This window comes from Lethenteron reissneri, chromosome 45 (assembly GCF_015708825.2).
Source record: "Lethenteron reissneri isolate LAM-NWPU_2019-01 chromosome 45, ASM1570882v1, whole genome shotgun sequence".
Taxonomy (NCBI): domain Eukaryota; kingdom Metazoa; phylum Chordata; class Hyperoartia; order Petromyzontiformes; family Petromyzontidae; genus Lethenteron; species Lethenteron reissneri.
This window is the reverse complement of record NC_083823.1, coordinates 6064867-6083071: the sequence shown is the minus strand read 5'-3', so window position 1 is coordinate 6083071 and position 18205 is coordinate 6064867. Positions and strand designations below refer to the sequence as shown.

At 45.9% G+C, this 18205-nt stretch overlaps 1 protein-coding gene and 2 long non-coding RNA genes across 3 annotated transcripts in view; 2 read left to right on the top strand and 1 right to left on the bottom strand.

The window, feature by feature from the left end:
* Positions 1-18205, bottom strand: part of LOC133353864 (collagen alpha-6(IV) chain-like) — a 177198-nt gene that overhangs the window by 133207 nt on the left and 25786 nt on the right. Inside the window, exon 4 of the mRNA XM_061570339.1 lies at positions 391-471. Coding sequence (XP_061426323.1) covers positions 391-471 — 81 coding nt within the window. The remainder of the gene's footprint in view (positions 1-390; positions 472-18205) is intronic.
* On the top strand, positions 10413-14366 carry LOC133353922 (uncharacterized). The gene is made up of 3 exons (XR_009756494.1): positions 10413-10482; positions 11345-11420; positions 13250-14366. It is a non-coding gene; the product is annotated as an uncharacterized LOC133353922 (long non-coding RNA).
* Positions 14883-17507, top strand: LOC133353930 (uncharacterized). The gene is made up of 3 exons (XR_009756495.1): positions 14883-15325; positions 16539-16615; positions 16983-17507. It is a non-coding gene; the product is annotated as an uncharacterized LOC133353930 (long non-coding RNA).

Below are 18205 nucleotides of genomic sequence, written 5' to 3'. Positions count from 1 at the left end.
CATCGGCAGTCTCGCCACGTTGGGCGTGGCCTGTAGCAGGGGGGGTTTCCTGCCTTCGTGTGGTCCATTTTTAAATGTTGGGCGCGTAATCGACGACACAAGGAGGTAGTTGATTGAGTTTTTTGTTCATTGCTTGACATCCTCAAGTTTTCAAGTTTAATTCGTATCACCAGGCGAGAACACTCGAGATGTATGTCTGTACGTTGAACTTGTTTTGCACCTTATGTAGCGAAACGTGCTAATCGAAGGTGCGGGGGAAGGACCAATGACTTCATCGACTAATCATCCCAGCTCTGCGTTAGCGAGCAGGTACCGTGTTTGGATGGCGATGGCACGTTAGAGGGAGAGACACAGAGAGGCGAGGGGGAGGTGGAGGGCGCTGGGACTCACCCTCGACCCCTTCTCCGGGAAGCACTTGCAGCCACCGGAGCAGTCGCGCCCATTGCACGGTCCGTTGTACACCTTGTTACCCTGCGCACACACAGGAACGGGCAGACACGGGCACGCGGACACGTCATCAACACCGCCGTGCTCATCCATGCCACCGCCGCAGCCGCCGTCATAAACCGTCGCGCAAACTCCGGTCATCCTTGCAGCGGCGGCTGTTGGCGAACCATCGGACAAAGACGGTGGTCACTGCATCATTGCGTTCTTTCGGACGCGCTTCTGCGGCCGTCTGGAACGCTCTTCCTTCCGATATTAGAAAGCCACCGGAGCGAAGCACTTTTAAATCTATAGTTTCGTTGTCCTTCCACGGTTGGCTATGTACGGTGCGAAAGAAGTTCAACGCACATAATACATCATCATCAATCCACCATGGCACCTTCGTCATCGTTAACAACAACATCATCATCACCGCTTTCAATTCAGCACGCAAGCGGCCCAACTGTTCCAAATTACTTCACGGGGCTATTCATTGTCCACTGTGAAGCGGGCGGCGCGTAACGGAATCACCGTGGTTCGTGCCGAGGTACGGCCGCAATGTTGGGCGGCACCTCGACCCCCACCCTCCACCCCCGAACACGTTGGCATGATCAAGTGTTGCGAAAGTTTCACACTTGCTCTAGTCCCAATGTAACAGTGACCATTATTGTGTTGCGACAGTTGCAGACGGATTGAGTACCAGCAAGTTTAATACCAACAATGGTATAATGGAGCGATTTTTTTAAATCTCCATAATTTATTTTTTTGCCCACAGCGAAATGATTTAAATTTCATCAAAGCACAGTCATAACTCGATATTCCTATCATCTAAAAAGGCATGTGGTTCTCCTTTTTGATTTTGTAAATGCCGCAAATTCCTTTCTTTGTTCGGAACTGTCTTTTATTTACCCATCCAGAAGGGCAAATGTGGTTGTGGTTGTGCAGTCAAAGAGTTAACACGGACACGGAAAGAATTGCCCAACCAGCCCAAAGGTCAGCCTTCCTCGGGAATGTATATTTATATGCAAAATGACATTTGGCAGTTGTAAATGTTGTCAATACCTGCGTCGGCACCGCACTGCTCTGACCACTCGAGCATGTATACAACCTTGAGAGGTGAAAAACCCTCCAAGTATCCAGTATGGTGGCATGACCCTGGTAATCTCCCTACGACCCGGGATAAATTCCGAACCTTTCCTCGCCATGTGTCTATCTGGCCAGGGGTTTGGTCCCTAAATCACTTCTTCTTAAAAGGAGTACCTGGTATCACGTCTCAGCTATCGCGAGTATAATGCCCTAAGTTTACCCGGGAAAGCCTTTTCCGAGTCCTGGGAGTTGTTTTCACAAGCCTTCTTGTGTTTGAGATGCTGGGCCAAATCCATGAATGTGTGTTTAGCTTTTGTTAGGAAACCGGATCGAAACTCGGAATCCCACGAATGGATGCCTTACGTTTGCTGTACCTATCCCCTGGGCACCTGCTGAAACAAAAAAGGCGCTGAGGAGTGATGCTGGCCACATAAATGGTCCTAATATGCGGTGCATTATCCCACAACTTACACTATTTTTTATTTTTATTTAACCAGGTAAGGCCCACTGAGCTACTTAGCTATTTTTCAGAAGCGTCATGGCCACAAATGATAGCTCAACGAAGTAGCTTGTCACGTGCAAATGTATAACAGCCAAATACTTTAAACGCGTGATGTTGATTCTAAATGTGAAGGGGGAAACCGGAGGACCCAGATAAAAATCCACACTACCACGGGGAAAGCACGCAAACTCCAAATATACAGGAGGCGTCAGGGTAGGAATCAAACCCATGACCTCCTGCATACCAGGCGAGGGAGCTAACATCTGGCCACCATCAAAGATTCTCTGTTCTCCGCTCGATGGAGAAATCCCCTAATTCCATCCGTCATGGTCTTGTGATGCTGGATAGGTAATTCTGTAAAGGATACACAACAGGGCTCCTTGTCTATGTGTCTGTGTGTGTGTATATTCACATGCATGCAGTGGTAATTTAGTGGTTACCACACCGTGCTATGAATCCAGCATCCAGAGTTCGATTCCCACTCACAAACAATAACAGTGATGAACATATGAACTGGTCCTACGCCTAGCCTAAGCTGACGCAGCCGTAAATGAGTCCCAGGTGCAGTGTGTAAACTTAAGCACTGGGGAGACAAAGGTGGCTGGGCGTAACGTTGGCCACCAACACCATCGTATGCCCTGCCAGCCTTCATAGGTGCTCGCTAACAACAATTGACCTAACAGTCTATGTTAGGCTATATGGGGGACTTTCGTCTTTTTTGCGTAAGATAAATGTGCACGCCAAAGCTCAAGTCTTGGCGTAGTGATAATGATTGTGCTAGGCATTTCAAATGTCACCGTGGAGGGAATGAGATGGTACAGAGTGGCCAAAGTAAACACCATTATCAGTTGTAAACATTATTCGGGCGAAACAAATAAAAATAAAACAAGCCCAGTGTGCGAATCAAAGTCAGCAGATTAATAGACAGACTGCTAAAAAACCAAATTCACTTCATTGCTTTTCTCAAGCGGAGCGCGTCGACCAAGCGAGCCCGTTTCCCACTCCTGCCTCCCCCATGATGAAGCAGTCCCCCGGCACGACGAGCCAAACCTCCCCCCCCACCCCACCTCGACGTCGGCCGACCACAGCCCCACATCATTTCCCCCGAAGCACGGCGGCGCGATGGCCAGGCAGCGCGTTGCACGCGCGCGCGCACCGCCGTCTGCACTACGCTGACCTTTGAACTTTGACTCACGACTGTTTATGCCATCGACTCGTTCGGCCACCCAGCAACAGGCCACTTCATCAGATATAAAAAAAAACTTCAGTCTCTCCCCATTCATCGCCGACATCTTTCGATGCCTACCAATGCTGGCTCTGGGTTGCGCAAAATGCCATGGGTGGGTGGGGGGCATTGCAGCCATCTGCCAGCATTCAAAGTTCACACGTCCCGTCATCTGCCCGTTGATGAAAATTGCATTGGCATCTACGACGGGCACTCTGTTATTGAGCCGATAACGTCACAGGGATAATAAGAGAGTGTGGCTTGGTTTGGAGGAAGCAGGGACGAGGTGAGTTTTGGAGGAATGGTTGATGGAGCAGGGATGGCAGGGATCACACGGATGATGTGGACTTTTAGGGATCATAGTTTATCACGAGAAACATGTAGGATTTTTTTAACCGTACTACAGTAGAACTCCTATTAGCACGGTTGACTACGTACGGTACGAAAGAAGTTCAACACACGTACATAAAATGCATGCGTAGGTACAGAATCCACTTTGACCATTGGCGAATTGCAACTGGGTTTACATTGATCTATCTGTTGTTGCATCCGTCCGTTTTTTGTTTTTACGATGGCCAAAAGCCTCCGGACGGAACGTTCCGCTACTGCGCAGGATGAGACGAGGCTTTGCGCGGCGGAGAACGTTCCACTTGTCGCGGAGGCTTCGCGGTAGAAGCCCGGCGGCCGCCCTGGTCAACGCAGCGCCCGCTGCTACAAATCAAACGGCGTGCACCATCCGCTTTTGTAGCGGACACTTCGCAGTAAAAGTGGAGGCCGCTATCGCAGCCGGCGTCAAGTTCCAAATTTTTTAAGTTTACCTGAAAATGTATTGGGGGGCCGGGGGGGGAAAACCAGACTGCAACATGTCTCCCCTCTGCTGTAAACTACTGACAACGATGCTCAGCTGTGAAGCATATTGCCTGAGCGATGGCCGAGTGTCATTAGAGTGGCACGGACAGCGAATGTACCGATGACTTGATTTGATTTGGTGTGAGAAGCAGCTCGCAGTTTGGTTTACGTTTCCCCCCCCCCCCAAGTGCCCGACAACGGCGAGTGATGAAAGAATGACTCTATTGCCGTTTTACTCCTCGGCCTGAGAAGCTTTGTGATTTTTAAGAAGTCAAAACATTACGAAGGCCAGAACCGAAAGAGTCAGCTTAGAAAAAAATCCAACATGGTATGTTAACTTGTAATTCAATGAGGCATGCATTCTTGAAGGTCATCCTTGCTAATCCAATAATGTGGGTTCTTTATTTGTGACCAGGTAGGAATCAAGTCATAGATAAACCAAAATGTTGTTAAAGAGAGACCTGGGTAACACAAACCAAATGCACGGGTTAGCGTACTGCACTCTAAACCCGGCTACCTAAGTTCGATTACTGCTCACGGCTATCATTGGTGGCGAGTGATATCTGAACCGGTGTTGGCATCCCCAACTTCACCAACCCACAGTGACCAAATTATGTGGCGATGCAGTGGTGCACAAGGCATAATTAACGAACAACAAAAAAACACTCAACACACTCGTCAATACTTCCATAAAAGGAACAGTATACAATAGGCGACGTTTTGGACACTCGCCCTTCTTCATAGCACGTAGAGATGCCACACGCAGCAAGCGTGGGGAAGTATGGTCAAACGACCCCCATGACCGACACACCATGGAGGGAGGGGGCCTTCATCCAGCAGCGGATTGACCAAGGGCTGTAAACATCAGCAGACTAGGAAAACAAATTGGACACAGCACATCCACACAAAATGTCCCAGATGAACTTAGGAAGGAGGCAAGAGCAAGAGAGATTGCCGTTAATGTGTTAGTCTTGTATTATTTTACATCTATTCTTTGGTTCTTTCGGTAAAGTCACGTATAAAGATAAAATAATAAATTAAATAATAGCATACCATGTTTCGATTGCAACACCCCACAGAGACGATCCCCCTCTCTGTACCCTGTGTTACTCTCTGTATGTATCTTGGTGATATCTGTCTGCTTATATGTCTGTCTATAGTTTTCTGGTTAGATTTTTTGTTGCTATTTCATTTATACCTGATGATGATTGCTTGTGTTGCAATCGAAACGTCGTATGCTATTATTTAATTTATTATTTTATCTTTATACGTGACTTTACCGAAAGAACCAAAGAATAATTCCTGCAGTCACGAAAGCTTCAAATTGAAGATATTTTACATCTGTTACATTTGATCAGTTCCCCAAGTTGCCCATAAAGATTTCTTTTACTTGTCCAAGATAAACCAAAACAGTTACCATAGTGTTCGGATGTCACGAAATTCAAGGCATTCAAGATGGGGGGGGGGCAGGGGGTGTCTGCCTATATTAGATGCTCGAGGACACATCTGACATTTAAGTCAGGATTGCCCACGTGATAATCTTCGCTTGGCACTACGATTATAGCATCAAAAGACAAAGAGGTATCTGTGCAGACGTGGTAAATACATTCCTCTCGATGGTTAGGAGTCTTTATTCCCATTTACAAGGCTATCTTTTGTAAGGAAATTGTATGGGAAAGATTGTGTTTTGACCCCTCGCTTTTTAAAAAAGGGAAACCGTCATGCCAGCTACAAAATAAAAACTGTTATATTCGAGTTGCTAATCCCCAGAACACACTGTGTCTGCATTTTACGATGTATGAAAGGGTATCGCAAAAAGTATTTCCAATCGCTGTTTCTGGGGTTCCGCGTCTGGTGATGGAGTCATCAAATTATTGCCGATTTCATTTGGCAGAAGCAAAAACAGCAGAACAAGCCACAGACGGCGATGTGTCATCGCCGCGATGGAACAATTTCTTTGGAGATTTTTTTCCAAACACGCGTAACACAATCGCGTTGGCAAGCCGACGCTCCAATTAATTCCCGTTCTCATAAATCCCAACCAGATTTATTTCACAAGTCGCCCAGCGGGAATTGAGACCACAAGTGTGGGCCACTGGGCATTGCGCCGGGTTCGCGTTACAAGTTGTCGCAATGTGGCGAGACTACAACACATCGTACGATACGAGGGTCCACGGTAATCGTACCATCCGTTCAGAAAAAATAAATATTGGCATGACCGTTGGTCATTACATTTTTTGCACGTATTTGTATTTCATGGCAAATATATGTTGAATGCAAGTTGAAAATAAACTCGCATTATTCATTCAATTAATGCTTTGTTAAATATTTTCTGCTGTTAAATGACAGCGTGGCGATTAAATGATGTCATCATTGCAGTGGTCCATGAAATTATATTTAGTTTTTGTGTAACTGACAACATGGGCCTTGATAAGCACTGCAGATTATAATGATTATAAAGAGTCGTGGAAAGGCTTGGGTTGAGTGAATGGCAGTTGTAGAACATTTAGTCCGTCTGAACATTCGTGATCACATGTTCTGACGAGTCTAGTCCATCACGAATGTGCGCTGATCAAACAGAGTACAACTCTGTTTTATGTCTGTTGAAAACTGACTTTAAGGAGTCTCAAACATCTGCTGCCGGTAACCAGGCCCAGTTCTCTGGCCCCGAGGCCCCGGTGAAGCTGCCCTGGCCGTATCGCCGGACAAGGTTGTGTGCAAGGATACAGCAGAACGGTCGCCATGGGCTCTGGATCGTAGCCGGCGTAAAATTGGGGTTCCGTTGAGGTTGGTACAGCCGCTCGGCAAGATAGGACGGAGCTGATCGATGCAGACTCTTGCAGATGAGCTGGCATAGTTTGTAAACAATCCTATATTCTTAGCATTTTTCGGTAAAGTCACGTAGGTAAAAAATTTTATTCATAAAAGTAAAATAAAAATAAAATAAAAATCACGACGTTTCTTTACTTTTATTGATTGAAAATTTTTACCTACGTGACTTTACCGAAAATCCTAAGAATATGAATCCTTGCAGTCACGAAAGCTTCAAATCTAAAACAATGCTATGTTTGATAGGTAGCCAATGTAACTCGTCCCGTATCACAGTCGATCAGCTAACCTTATCATAGAACAAAAATGCAAAATACAATTATAAAGTTATGGGAACTGATATCAGGGCAATCGTCATATCGCAGCGGATTTTGGCTAGCCATCGAACAAAGATGTCTACCGGCCGTCTGGAATGCTCTTTCTTCCGATATTAGGAATCCACTGGAGCTATACACTTTTAAACCATCTAGATTGAAAACTCTTTTATTTCCAACTGCTTTTTGTCTTTAGTTTGTCCTTCCCCCACACCTTCCACTAGCATGGTTGGCTACGTACGGTGCAATAGAAGTTCAACATACATACATAAAAGACTCGCACAGAGACCCACAGTTTGGTGGCCTTCCCCAGCACCTCCCATTAGCACGGTTGATTGTGTACGGTGCGAAAGAAGTTCACCACTCATACGTACATATCTTGAAAGTGGATCTATCAAAAAGCATCTTGAAAAGTGATGTCGCGGCAGCCTTAGCTCACGCTCGTCGACTGGAATTCCCTTCCATCGTCCATTTTCCACAAGTTCTTGCTCACTTCGAGAGCGTGTCAACTCTTTACGCGACGACAAATTCGATCGTACTTCGGGGGCCCGCGCTCGAAACTGCCTGCTGGGTCACCAGACCATCGTCTCGTGGGATGCGGCCGAGCGGTCGAGCGTTCGTTCGCTCATTGCACACGTCCACGGTTCTCGTTCAGCGGCCGCCGCTGGTTACTGCTACGGGAGTACTATGGGAGTATCAAGCATAAAAAAAACACAGAAAAACTACGGGGGCCGTCTGCATCACAGTCAGCGGATGTTAAAAGATCCCCGTGACGTCGTTCGGAAGAGTAGGCCATCGTTTGCCGGCGTCACGGCCCAATTTGAGCAAAAAATGTTTTTTTCTTCTTGGTCTTTAACGAAAGAAACAAGAAGATGAATCCCTGCAGTCACGAAAGCTTTAAATCGAAAAAGAAAAAAAAAATTTATTCGCACACGGCAAATTATGGAATATACGTAACAATCATCGCCACCGACTGCGACAACTTGGCAGGACCCCTTCCCTCCCACTAAAAGAGTCGTGTGACTCGGTGAGGCTTTCGTGGGTGTACAAGCGTGATAGTAGTAATGATGACAATGTGAGTTGTCCCACAATGCAAATCTCTAGACACGTTCAACCCTCCGAGCACAGCTTGCATCCGCGCACAAAAGCCCCAAGCACGTTTTCTCACAATTTGTCCCTTCTGTTATTGCCATATCTTTTATTTGGTACTCGTATGCCTTTTGTTGTTGTTTTAAAAAAATCTAAAATGTTAATATCCCCATTCCCAGCAGACGTGAGTGGAACTTTTCTTTTCTGTCGAAATCTCAAACAATGCGATGTCGGCGCCGATGAATGTCCCCACTCGGGGAGCTGAGTAAGCTCCCGCGATGGTGTTATGGAACATTTCTGTTTGTGTTTCAGACGAACTGCACCCTTAAGGAATTCTACTTTGTTGTTTCTTTCCACTGGGCGAACATTAAAAACAGACCTTTTTGAAAACATAAAATCCGGGACAACCTGAGGATGTCTATGCACGCATCCTATGTTGACTATTTGCAGGTAAACCAAACACCGTCGCCTGAAAGTTTGTTTTTGTCTGTATCCTGCACCGTCTGTGGAAAATGTCAAACCAGTTTTATAGAGCTCATATGTTTATATATATTTGAAAACATGATTCACGTATCGTTCCCAAATGTTAAATTACGTTGTATCCGCGTGCATTTATTTCAAGAAGCACAGGGCAAATTATGTGCACTTTTATATATTTCTGCGTGCAAATACTGCCCTTGTAAATGAGCGGTGGAACGGTGGCGCAGTGGTTAGAGCACCGGGCTCTGAGCCCAACGACCCGAGTTCAAATACCGGCCGCGGCACTTGTGGCCGGTAATCAAAACGGTCTTGGGCCACCTGCTTCACCAATGCGCAATGACCGGCGCGGTGATGTATGGTCAGACAACCCCCACGACGGATGCGAGCGTGGGAAGGCCTTCATCCAGGAATGGATTCATAAAGAGGGCTGCAACGCTTACATGCACAAACGAGTTTGGGTTAAAAGGGCATGAGGCCCCACATTTATTCAGTCGTTCTAAATATTTATTTCAAAATTCCAAACCGAATTTTTTTTTTTATCCTACACCTCCCACTCACCATGCAGAAATATTCCAGACAGACCCGGCAATTCCAAACATGCACAATATATACTTCCACTGCCAAACAGAAGCACTCGTCTCGTTTGAACACTGATCAATCACTTATGAAACAGGGAGTGAAGTTAGAGACTAACACTCTGGTAAATTTCCTCTTGCATTACGTAACAGGTGGTGACACGGGGTTCAGCGGCAGCGTGCTCGCCGCTGTTCGTTGCAGAGCTTCGTGGTTCCGACCCAGTGGCCGTCCTGGTTAATGTAAAGGGTGGAATATGCCACGACAACACCACGCTGCCGTCTGCTCTGTCGTGGACATTAGACATCCCGTGACGTCGTTCGCAAGCATAGGCCATTTTGCGTGTGCGGCCGTTGTCGTCCAAATATGCCGTATATTAAAAATTACACCGCAAATTACTCAATTGGGATTGTACATCGCAGCAATCATCACCCCCCTACTGCGAAAACTTGGCAGGAAACTCCTGCAAAAGAGTCCCGAGACTCAGTGAGGCTTTCCTGGGTAAACAAACGTAATGAACAATAATAATAATAAAGACATCGGGCATATGTACAGCGTCATTGTTAAAACGCTAATCTGTATGTGGTGACGGTGTCAGGCTAAAAATCAGGAGGGCACAGAGAAGCCATCTCAATGCCCCTTCACGAGCTGTGACTCCAATAACCCTCGTACAGAGTGCAGTGTTGCCTAAAGAAAGGGGGCCCGGTTTGGACAAACTGGCGTGGAGCTTGTGCCGGGGATCTGCTCAAAGCGACGACATTCCTGCTTGGAATCGAGTTTGGCGACTGTCGTGATTTTTCACGAATCTTGTGAACTCATCGGTGAATTTCATCGGTCTTGGGCTGGAGCGCGTGAAGCAAGGCAACTCCGAGAAGCACCCGGTTTTCACCGAACCAACAAGCGCGGGGGAAAAAAAAAACCCATATTCACGTGACAACTAAACATTCCACCGTTTATCACGACGCGCCGTCGTCAGGACAGGAGTGGGCCCCCGAGAGCGCCGTTTGGGGTACGACCGTTACGGACGTTACCCCCAGCGTGCCACGGAGGAGGCTGAACGCTGCGTGTGCGTGACAAGGCGGCGCTTTCGCACGGGTGGCCCACACGCCAAGGTCTGCCCAGGTCACGCACGTTGACGCGACCGTGGGGTTAATGGGACCGCATTGTGTATCGCTGTTTATATAGCACGACTCCTTTACTCCGCCCGAACCTGACAGATGTCTTAAACAGTTTGCAGTTTTTACAATCACGTTGCGTTGTTTCAGGTCAACAAAATCCGCCCGCGACTTTCGGTTCCCCCAAAGTCTCCCTCCACCGTCCCCCCCGTCTCTTTCCGAAAGGGCTCCCAAATTTGTATTTCTAGGCACTCAAAATGTGTAGACGTTTGGAGGCTTCACGTCGCATCTTTGTGGAGAGCAGGGGGGTTTTAAGCGAAATAAAGGCCGGCGGTCTAGCCTCGGCCCGAGCGCGAACATCTCTAAGGGGTCAAGCGACCCCTGGGGTTGGGGGGCTGGGGAGGGCAGCTCAAGGACCCTCGGCCGCTACCCATGGATAGTCCTCAAGGGGGAACAGGCCCTCGAGGCTCTTGAGAGGGCACCGAGGGCCGTCTCATCTCACAGGCCTCAACAACAGCAAAAAAGCCACCCCCGAATTTAATTTGTGAGTGTGGGAAGAAAAAGGAGACAGACAGAAAAAAGCTTGTCTGAGATTAGTGTTTGGTTGAAAGCACACGAGCAAATGTGTTATTACCAATTACGGAGGTCTATGTTGTAGTTATTTTACGAGGCGATTTTTTTTGATGTGTCGTTATTTTCAGTCCCTATATGGTCATGTATACCCGCTGGTGAATCCTGGAAAATAAGTCCCATGGATTCACGCATTATTATTGTTAATTGCTCAATGCTTCGATGTTCATTTTGGAGTTCTTCACGTTTCACCTATTTCACACATACGCTATATCGCTTTGTGATGCAGGTCTCCCTTTGATATAGAGACCTTTTATCAAGCCTCGTCCAAGTCGTCCCTGGGCTTCCTCGCGCACGTGAACCAGGTATTGTGCCTTGCATAATCTGCTTTTCCAAACAAGTTCAATTTTTTCTCGTGACATGACCCATCGTAGGCTAAGCTTTCCTGATTTTATCACCTTCTTTCAACAACAGCCTTCTCCGGAACCCATTCATTTGTTTTCTTTGCAGTCCACGATACACGTAATATCCGCCTAAATATAGCAGTATATACATCAAAATATATTACAAATATTCAGCCGTTTGTCTAACAACTGCGAGATCAATGCCTCCCCATGGTCATAGAGGTTGTTTGGCCATACTTCACCACACTGGCTAGTGCATGTGGGTGAATGGTTGGCCCAGGACCGTTTCAGATATCACCACTGATGTTAGCCATGGCTTTGAATCAAACTCGGGTCACCAGAATCATTGCACAGTGCGCTAACCACTGCGCCACCACTTCGCCACCACTTGACCCCTAAAATAAACATAGTTCCGCTCAATAAAACATCTAAATGGCATTGTCGTAGATTTGTACCAGATAGGAAGCAAATAATGGAGCTTTTAAAGTTAGAAAGTGTTTTCTTGAGTAAAGTTACAAGTTTTGTGAAAAGCCTATAATAAAAAACGCAATGTAAATTCAGCTTTCCCGCTGAGCATCCAAAGCACACGCAGGACATGAATGCAACAATGTCGATCTATTCCTCAGCCGAGTGGAGGAGTGTACGAGACTAACTGTGGTCCCAGATAGTCCATGAGTCCAGACCAGATATCTTGTCGGTACCACCTGAGGTGGCACAACTTTAATAATGGTGAAGTTTGTGATAGCCATTTGAAATGAGTCTGGAGAGCTGCCTCTCAAGCAATCCACTCTCATTTTAGCCATATATGAAAATCGGTACGACTAACATTCCGCCATCCCCAGCTGGTACCGATTTATGCTCGGGCCCGTGAACTAAAACACCAATGTGCCACTATTTAGTGCCCTGAGAACGATTGTTAAAGGGCGCTTCATAAATTTAAATGATCAATTATTATGATTCCACCACAGTATGTAACATACATCGTCACCAGCCACGATCAATCCGCTGCTGCATGAATGCCTCCCCAAGCACTTGCCATCGTTACTCTGCGATAATCCACCTAGCACCAGCACACGAACTGCTTTCGTCGCTACGTCTTCTCGGCGGACGTCCTCTGGGACGTGTTCCGTACCTTGGCTGCCGCTTCATCAACTTTTCCTGACCAACGGCCAGCATCCCCTCCAGAGATGTGTGCCCTGCCCAAGCCAACTCAGCTTTACTCGGATATTGAATTGTACAAATTGAATTGCGCCACGTCTTGAACCCGCTTATGCCTTTCAATAACAGGCACGTACGAGCTATATTTATCTAAAGTTGTTTATAATTGATTAACGCTGGAACTGGTGACACCTAAATCACTTGGAGGGGTGGTGACCTTGACCCAAATAGACAACATTGGAACCTCATTTGCCAGTATAAAATATCATGATTGGTTTTATATTTTATACCCTTCTATCTGGCAACAAAACTGACACCTTTTTTTACAAGGAGTCATGTTTGCATAGACCGCAATACCTGCAGTCATAATGCAAACAAAAAACATAACTCTGATAATATATGCACTGTCCTTGAAGTGGATTGATCCACACCCGAGACAGCTTTCCTTAGAGCCTAGTCTCACATGGGTGTGAGACTAGGCTCTAATAGAAGGGTAAAACAAAAACAATTACCAAATAGACAACTTTATTAAAATCGCGCTGTGATTTTAGATTTTTACAAATGTGATGGGAGCCTCTGGACAGCGGAGGGGGCCCATCCCATTTCCCATTGCTTTCCTTGTGTTTAAACAGTGACAAAGGGGAAGCAGCCGGGAGGAGAAGCGGAGATTGCTGCAACAATAACAGGAAAACCGACGCTCAAGCAATCCAGACGGAGGGTCCTTTCACGACCTTCTCTGATTGCCTACCAGGATTTGCTTCTCTCATGGTCCATTATTTGTGCAAGACGGGCTTGCCATCTGTTCCACTCGAGGCAGCCCACAGGCGCGCTGTGCACGGAGAGTTCAAGATGCACGTGCAGTAATTGGGCGTCCTACCTACCTCGGGGTTTACAGAACAGGACAAAATTCGATTGTCGCGTGGAGGAATGCGCAATGTGTGTAGTGCGATGTGGGGTGGAATTGCGGCAAGGTGGTTAGAGCTATGCTTATTGATTTTTATTCAGATTGTGTATGCATGTCGTGGACAGTGGTCTGTGATCCATGGATGAAGAGCTCTATAGAAGTAGGAGTTATTGAAATCTGTGATCCGAGTTCGATACCTGGTAATGGCTAACAGCAGTGGCGAATAATAATTGAACTGGTCTTGGGCAAACCCCCTTAACATCCTGCAATGGCAAGCGTGGTGAAGTATGGTCAAACAACCCTCACAGCAAACACGTCAGGAGGCCTTCATCCAGCAGTCGACTAACAAAATAGTTGCAAATAATACAACAACAAAAAACGTGAATTTACAACCCAATCTCATTGCGCTGTTCCACAAAGGCCTCCCCTATCTGTGCCCGGGGAGTGGTGGTGCAGTGATTAACGCACTGTGCTATAGATCCGGTGGCCCGAGTTCGAAACGTGGGAAAGTCGGATTCTGTTGAGCCCAGAAGAGGAAACATTTCCCAAACGTCCCGATGTTAATGGACACTGAATGTAAACTCAAGTACACAGTGGTGGGAATAGTGTCTCGTGTAACAAATCTGGAATCATTCATGTGTTTTGTTTTGCTGGTGTGTTTAGTTTTATACCAGGCATCTGTCTGATGGTTCAGACAGAAAGCTAAAAAAAACTACGATGGGTTGTCATGCGATTTATAAATATTTAATTTAAAAGTAAAGAAAACGCTTTGAAACTGGAACATCTCCTTCTGTATTTGCTTCCTAACCACACCAAATGTAGGACGTAATAGAGAATAACATATGATAAGTAATACTGGGTAGCAGGTTTTGCTTTGTCATTTTTACAGAGCAACTTTTTTTTACTGGGCTTTCATCTTTGCTGTTGCTTTAAGCGGCATTTTACGTGCTTTTATGAACGGAGTAATGGTACAGAAGTTAGCGCACTGCACTATGAATCCGGTGACCTGAGATCAATTCCCCAGCCACAGCTAACATCAGTGGCGAGAAATATCTGAAACAGCACAGGCCCCCCACATCACCAATCTACGCCGACCGGTGTGGTGATAAACTTACAAAGGGATAGATTTAATAATTTTACTGGGCAACTGTTAATTCCCCCAAGCAAAACACTGTTTGCCACACATACTCTTTGTTTTTTTCAGGTAAAGTCACGTAGGTAAAAAAGTTAAATGAAAAAAACCAACTACATTAAATCACGACGTTTCGGAGGCAACACAAGCTTCCGTCTTCAGGTAGAACCGTCACAGCAAAATGACTGTATCAAGTTGAATTTTTTACCCACGTGACTTTACCGAAAAAACCAAAGAGTATGAATCCTTGCAGTCACGAAAACTTCAACTCTAGAATGTTTGCCACCACCACACAAAATGTCCCTTGACCTTGTTGGATCTTGAGAGCGAAGCCATGGCAGGTTTTCCTCCAGCACTACAGATGTCTCCCACACGGTAAAAGAAAAAAACCCCTAAACGAAACACGAGGTTCATTGGACAGCAATCCAATGTAGCAAGACCCTTCCGAACAGCGTGTCTTCAAGACTCGGCGAGGCATTCCTGCTTAAAGTAATAGCCGGGGTCCAATGCTCCGCGGCGAGAACCAAAAATGGAAGAGCGTGCGCGTGTAGAAACAAGTTTCCGAAGAAGGCGGTTGTCCCGTGAGTTTGGCTTGAGATGTTTGACAGGTCCCTGCCAAGTGTGGGGAACAATGATTCCCAGGGCACGCACAGCGAGAGGGCAGAACTCATGGTAAGTTGAGTGCGGCAGAAATGCAAACACGTGGGAGTGACAGGCACATTCGCGACTTGCTAAACATTATAAAACTATGAAACAATGTAAAATTGTTGTTGAACTTCTTCAACGTTAATTGTTGTTGCCCTAAGTTTAACTCGAACACAAAACAAAGGTATTATTCGCATATTTCCCGCCCTAATGTTCAGAAACGTTTCGGAGTTCGAGGAGTAACACAAGATAATGAGCGCATTCATGTAAAACAATTGTGTCGGTACAATTAATAAACACAGGAAATCTCAACAATGGAGGACTGGAGAATAGACAAATATGAGCAATACAATACCCATGGTAGAGCAAGTTCACCACTGGTCCGACAGATTAATCATTGTGATGCTTGTCAATGCCGTTGATGAAGTAGCATTTGTTTTTATGAAAATATTTCTCTTTTAAATAAAATATCCCACAAAACGCATGAATATCAGGGAAGATGTCACGTTGGTGTATCTTGTGTCCGCTATCACTTACTTTAAATCAGTACTTGAGAAAACTGACGAAACGAACATTTGGTATTTTAATTTGATTATTAAAATGGCTACCGTTGCCATGGTTTACAAATGCTCGGGCCTAGGATGGACCACGTCCTTTGTGTGAGAACACCCAAGGTCTGGTGTCTATTCTTTCCATTGTGCCCATCCCCAAAAGTTCACAAAGGTTAAGGTAGCAAAGGGGAAAAAACGACAAAAAAAGAAAAGAGAGTTAGGAGGGAGGGGAAAGGGTTAAAGGTTAATGATTCATGGCCTAATCTGCCAATAGTCTTTCACTTGCCGGTCCTTTTTTCACCATCGGGTGGGCAGTTGCACCGATGTGGTTCATTAACCACATGTCTAGGAATCTCCTGGACCGCTCTACAAAGCTAACCATGCCACATATCATTAACATTGAGGCCTGGTCACTTTGGGGTGGGAAAAAATGCTTTTTTTTGTCAGCACAATGAAGGAGGCAGACAACTGCCTCGTTACTCTAATTACACACGCGTTCTGAAGCCACTGTTGGTGCCATCAATAATTAAACATACAGTTTACCGTGGGGTCAAGTGAACTTTGAAAATTGTTCCATGGAGCCTCACATTTTTATCTGCGACTCACTCACGAATTGGTAATTCACGCCTCGCCTCTCTACTCTATGTAGCCCAACCACAAATTGAGTTGTACATTATTTGCCTTGACAGACTGCGCACCGCGTTGGAAACCTTTTGGCAGCTGCCACCAACGTCCCCCCGATGTGCTTATTGACTTTGGTCTAACGGTGAGTGTTGACAGCATCGCAGGCCCCCAGTTGAAGGTTTCACGTGTCCAGGAGGAGTACACCCTTAATTTGGAAAGCGTTAAGGTAAGTGAAGCGGGAAATGGTGGGCAGAATGCGATTGATTGAGTACCCATGTAATCCGCTTCACTCCTTTCCACTTTTTCTTTGGGAAAGAATATAAAATTTGTGGGTGTTGGTCCACGCCCGGTCACGTGGAAAAGAGTTTCTAACAAGTCAATTATTTGCCGAGTAAAGGCACCCGAAGCGGTCAAGGGCTCAGAAGGAATGCAGGAAAATGTAAATGCATGGCAAGCCAACATGTGCATGCCTCTTAAATATTCTATGTCATGTTTGTCAATTATTCTAGGAATTTGACCATTTGACGGCCGGCGGTCAAGACTACCGATGGAATCATAGCCGAAAGAGGAAACACGCCCAAACGCCCGAGAGGCCGTCAACCGTAGAGATGGAGCGTCGAGATCGGCTCATGCGCGGGGCGCTGGGTGGATTCTCGTATCGCGTGACTGTGAGCCATGGCGACCGCTTGGGGAACCCTTCACGACAGCTTCGACGATGATGAAGAACACTCGGAGCCGACTGGAATCAAGCGCTAATCGCGAGCTGAGTTGAGTGATGAAAAAAAATTGGACCTCAAGTGCGTAACTTAAGATGGCAAAAAACGTGCGATATACATTTCCTCCTCAGCGTTTTCCCACGTCGTCAACTCGGAGAGCCTTACACGGGGTGTCTGCGTACATGCTCAATAATAAAAAGTTTCCTGAAACATTTTAATGTTCTTATTCTAAGCTTTAAATCCACACGCGCGTCCTTCCTAAACCGTATGTCGTTGCTCAAAACACGTGTTTAGTTTGTTGGATTTCCTTGTCGTTTTAGAGGCTTCGCAGTTTCCAAGAGCCGGCGGACTGAATTTACTGGACTCATTGACCTTTTGACCGCTCGGGATAGGCTTACGTCAGCAAGACGCAAACTCTTCCAGCACAGTGGCCAGCAGCCTTGACAGTTTTATGTGGTCACTTAACACAACAGGAAGCTCTTCATCAAAGCTGTACCCTGGAAAATGACGTGGCTTGCTGTTACACATAAATATTGAGTATGTATTGTGATGTTTAAAAGTTGTCAATATGACATCTGGCTACAACCCCCGCAGCATTAGGGATTCACTGCCGGTCACCGTCCAGGAGATTTGTCACTATCTGTGTGAGCCAGTTCTGCAGTGGACTCAAGACAGAAATGTTCTTAAACTAAAACTAAACTATATTATTGGTTCTTTCAGTAAAGTAGAAGGGAAACAATAAAATAATAAAAAATATTTTCTTGCTGTGGATTTCACACCTGATGATGATTGCTTGTGTTGCAGTTCGAAACGTCGTGAGAATTTTATTGTTTTATATTTGTATTATTTTATTGTTTCCCTTCTATGTGACTTTACCGAAAGAACCAAGAATATGAATCCCTGCAGTCACGAAAGCTTTAAATCAAAATTTTTAACTAAACTATTTTTTATTTTACAAGATAAGGCCCACTGAGCTATATAGCTCTTTTTCAGAAGCAATCTGGCCACAAATGATA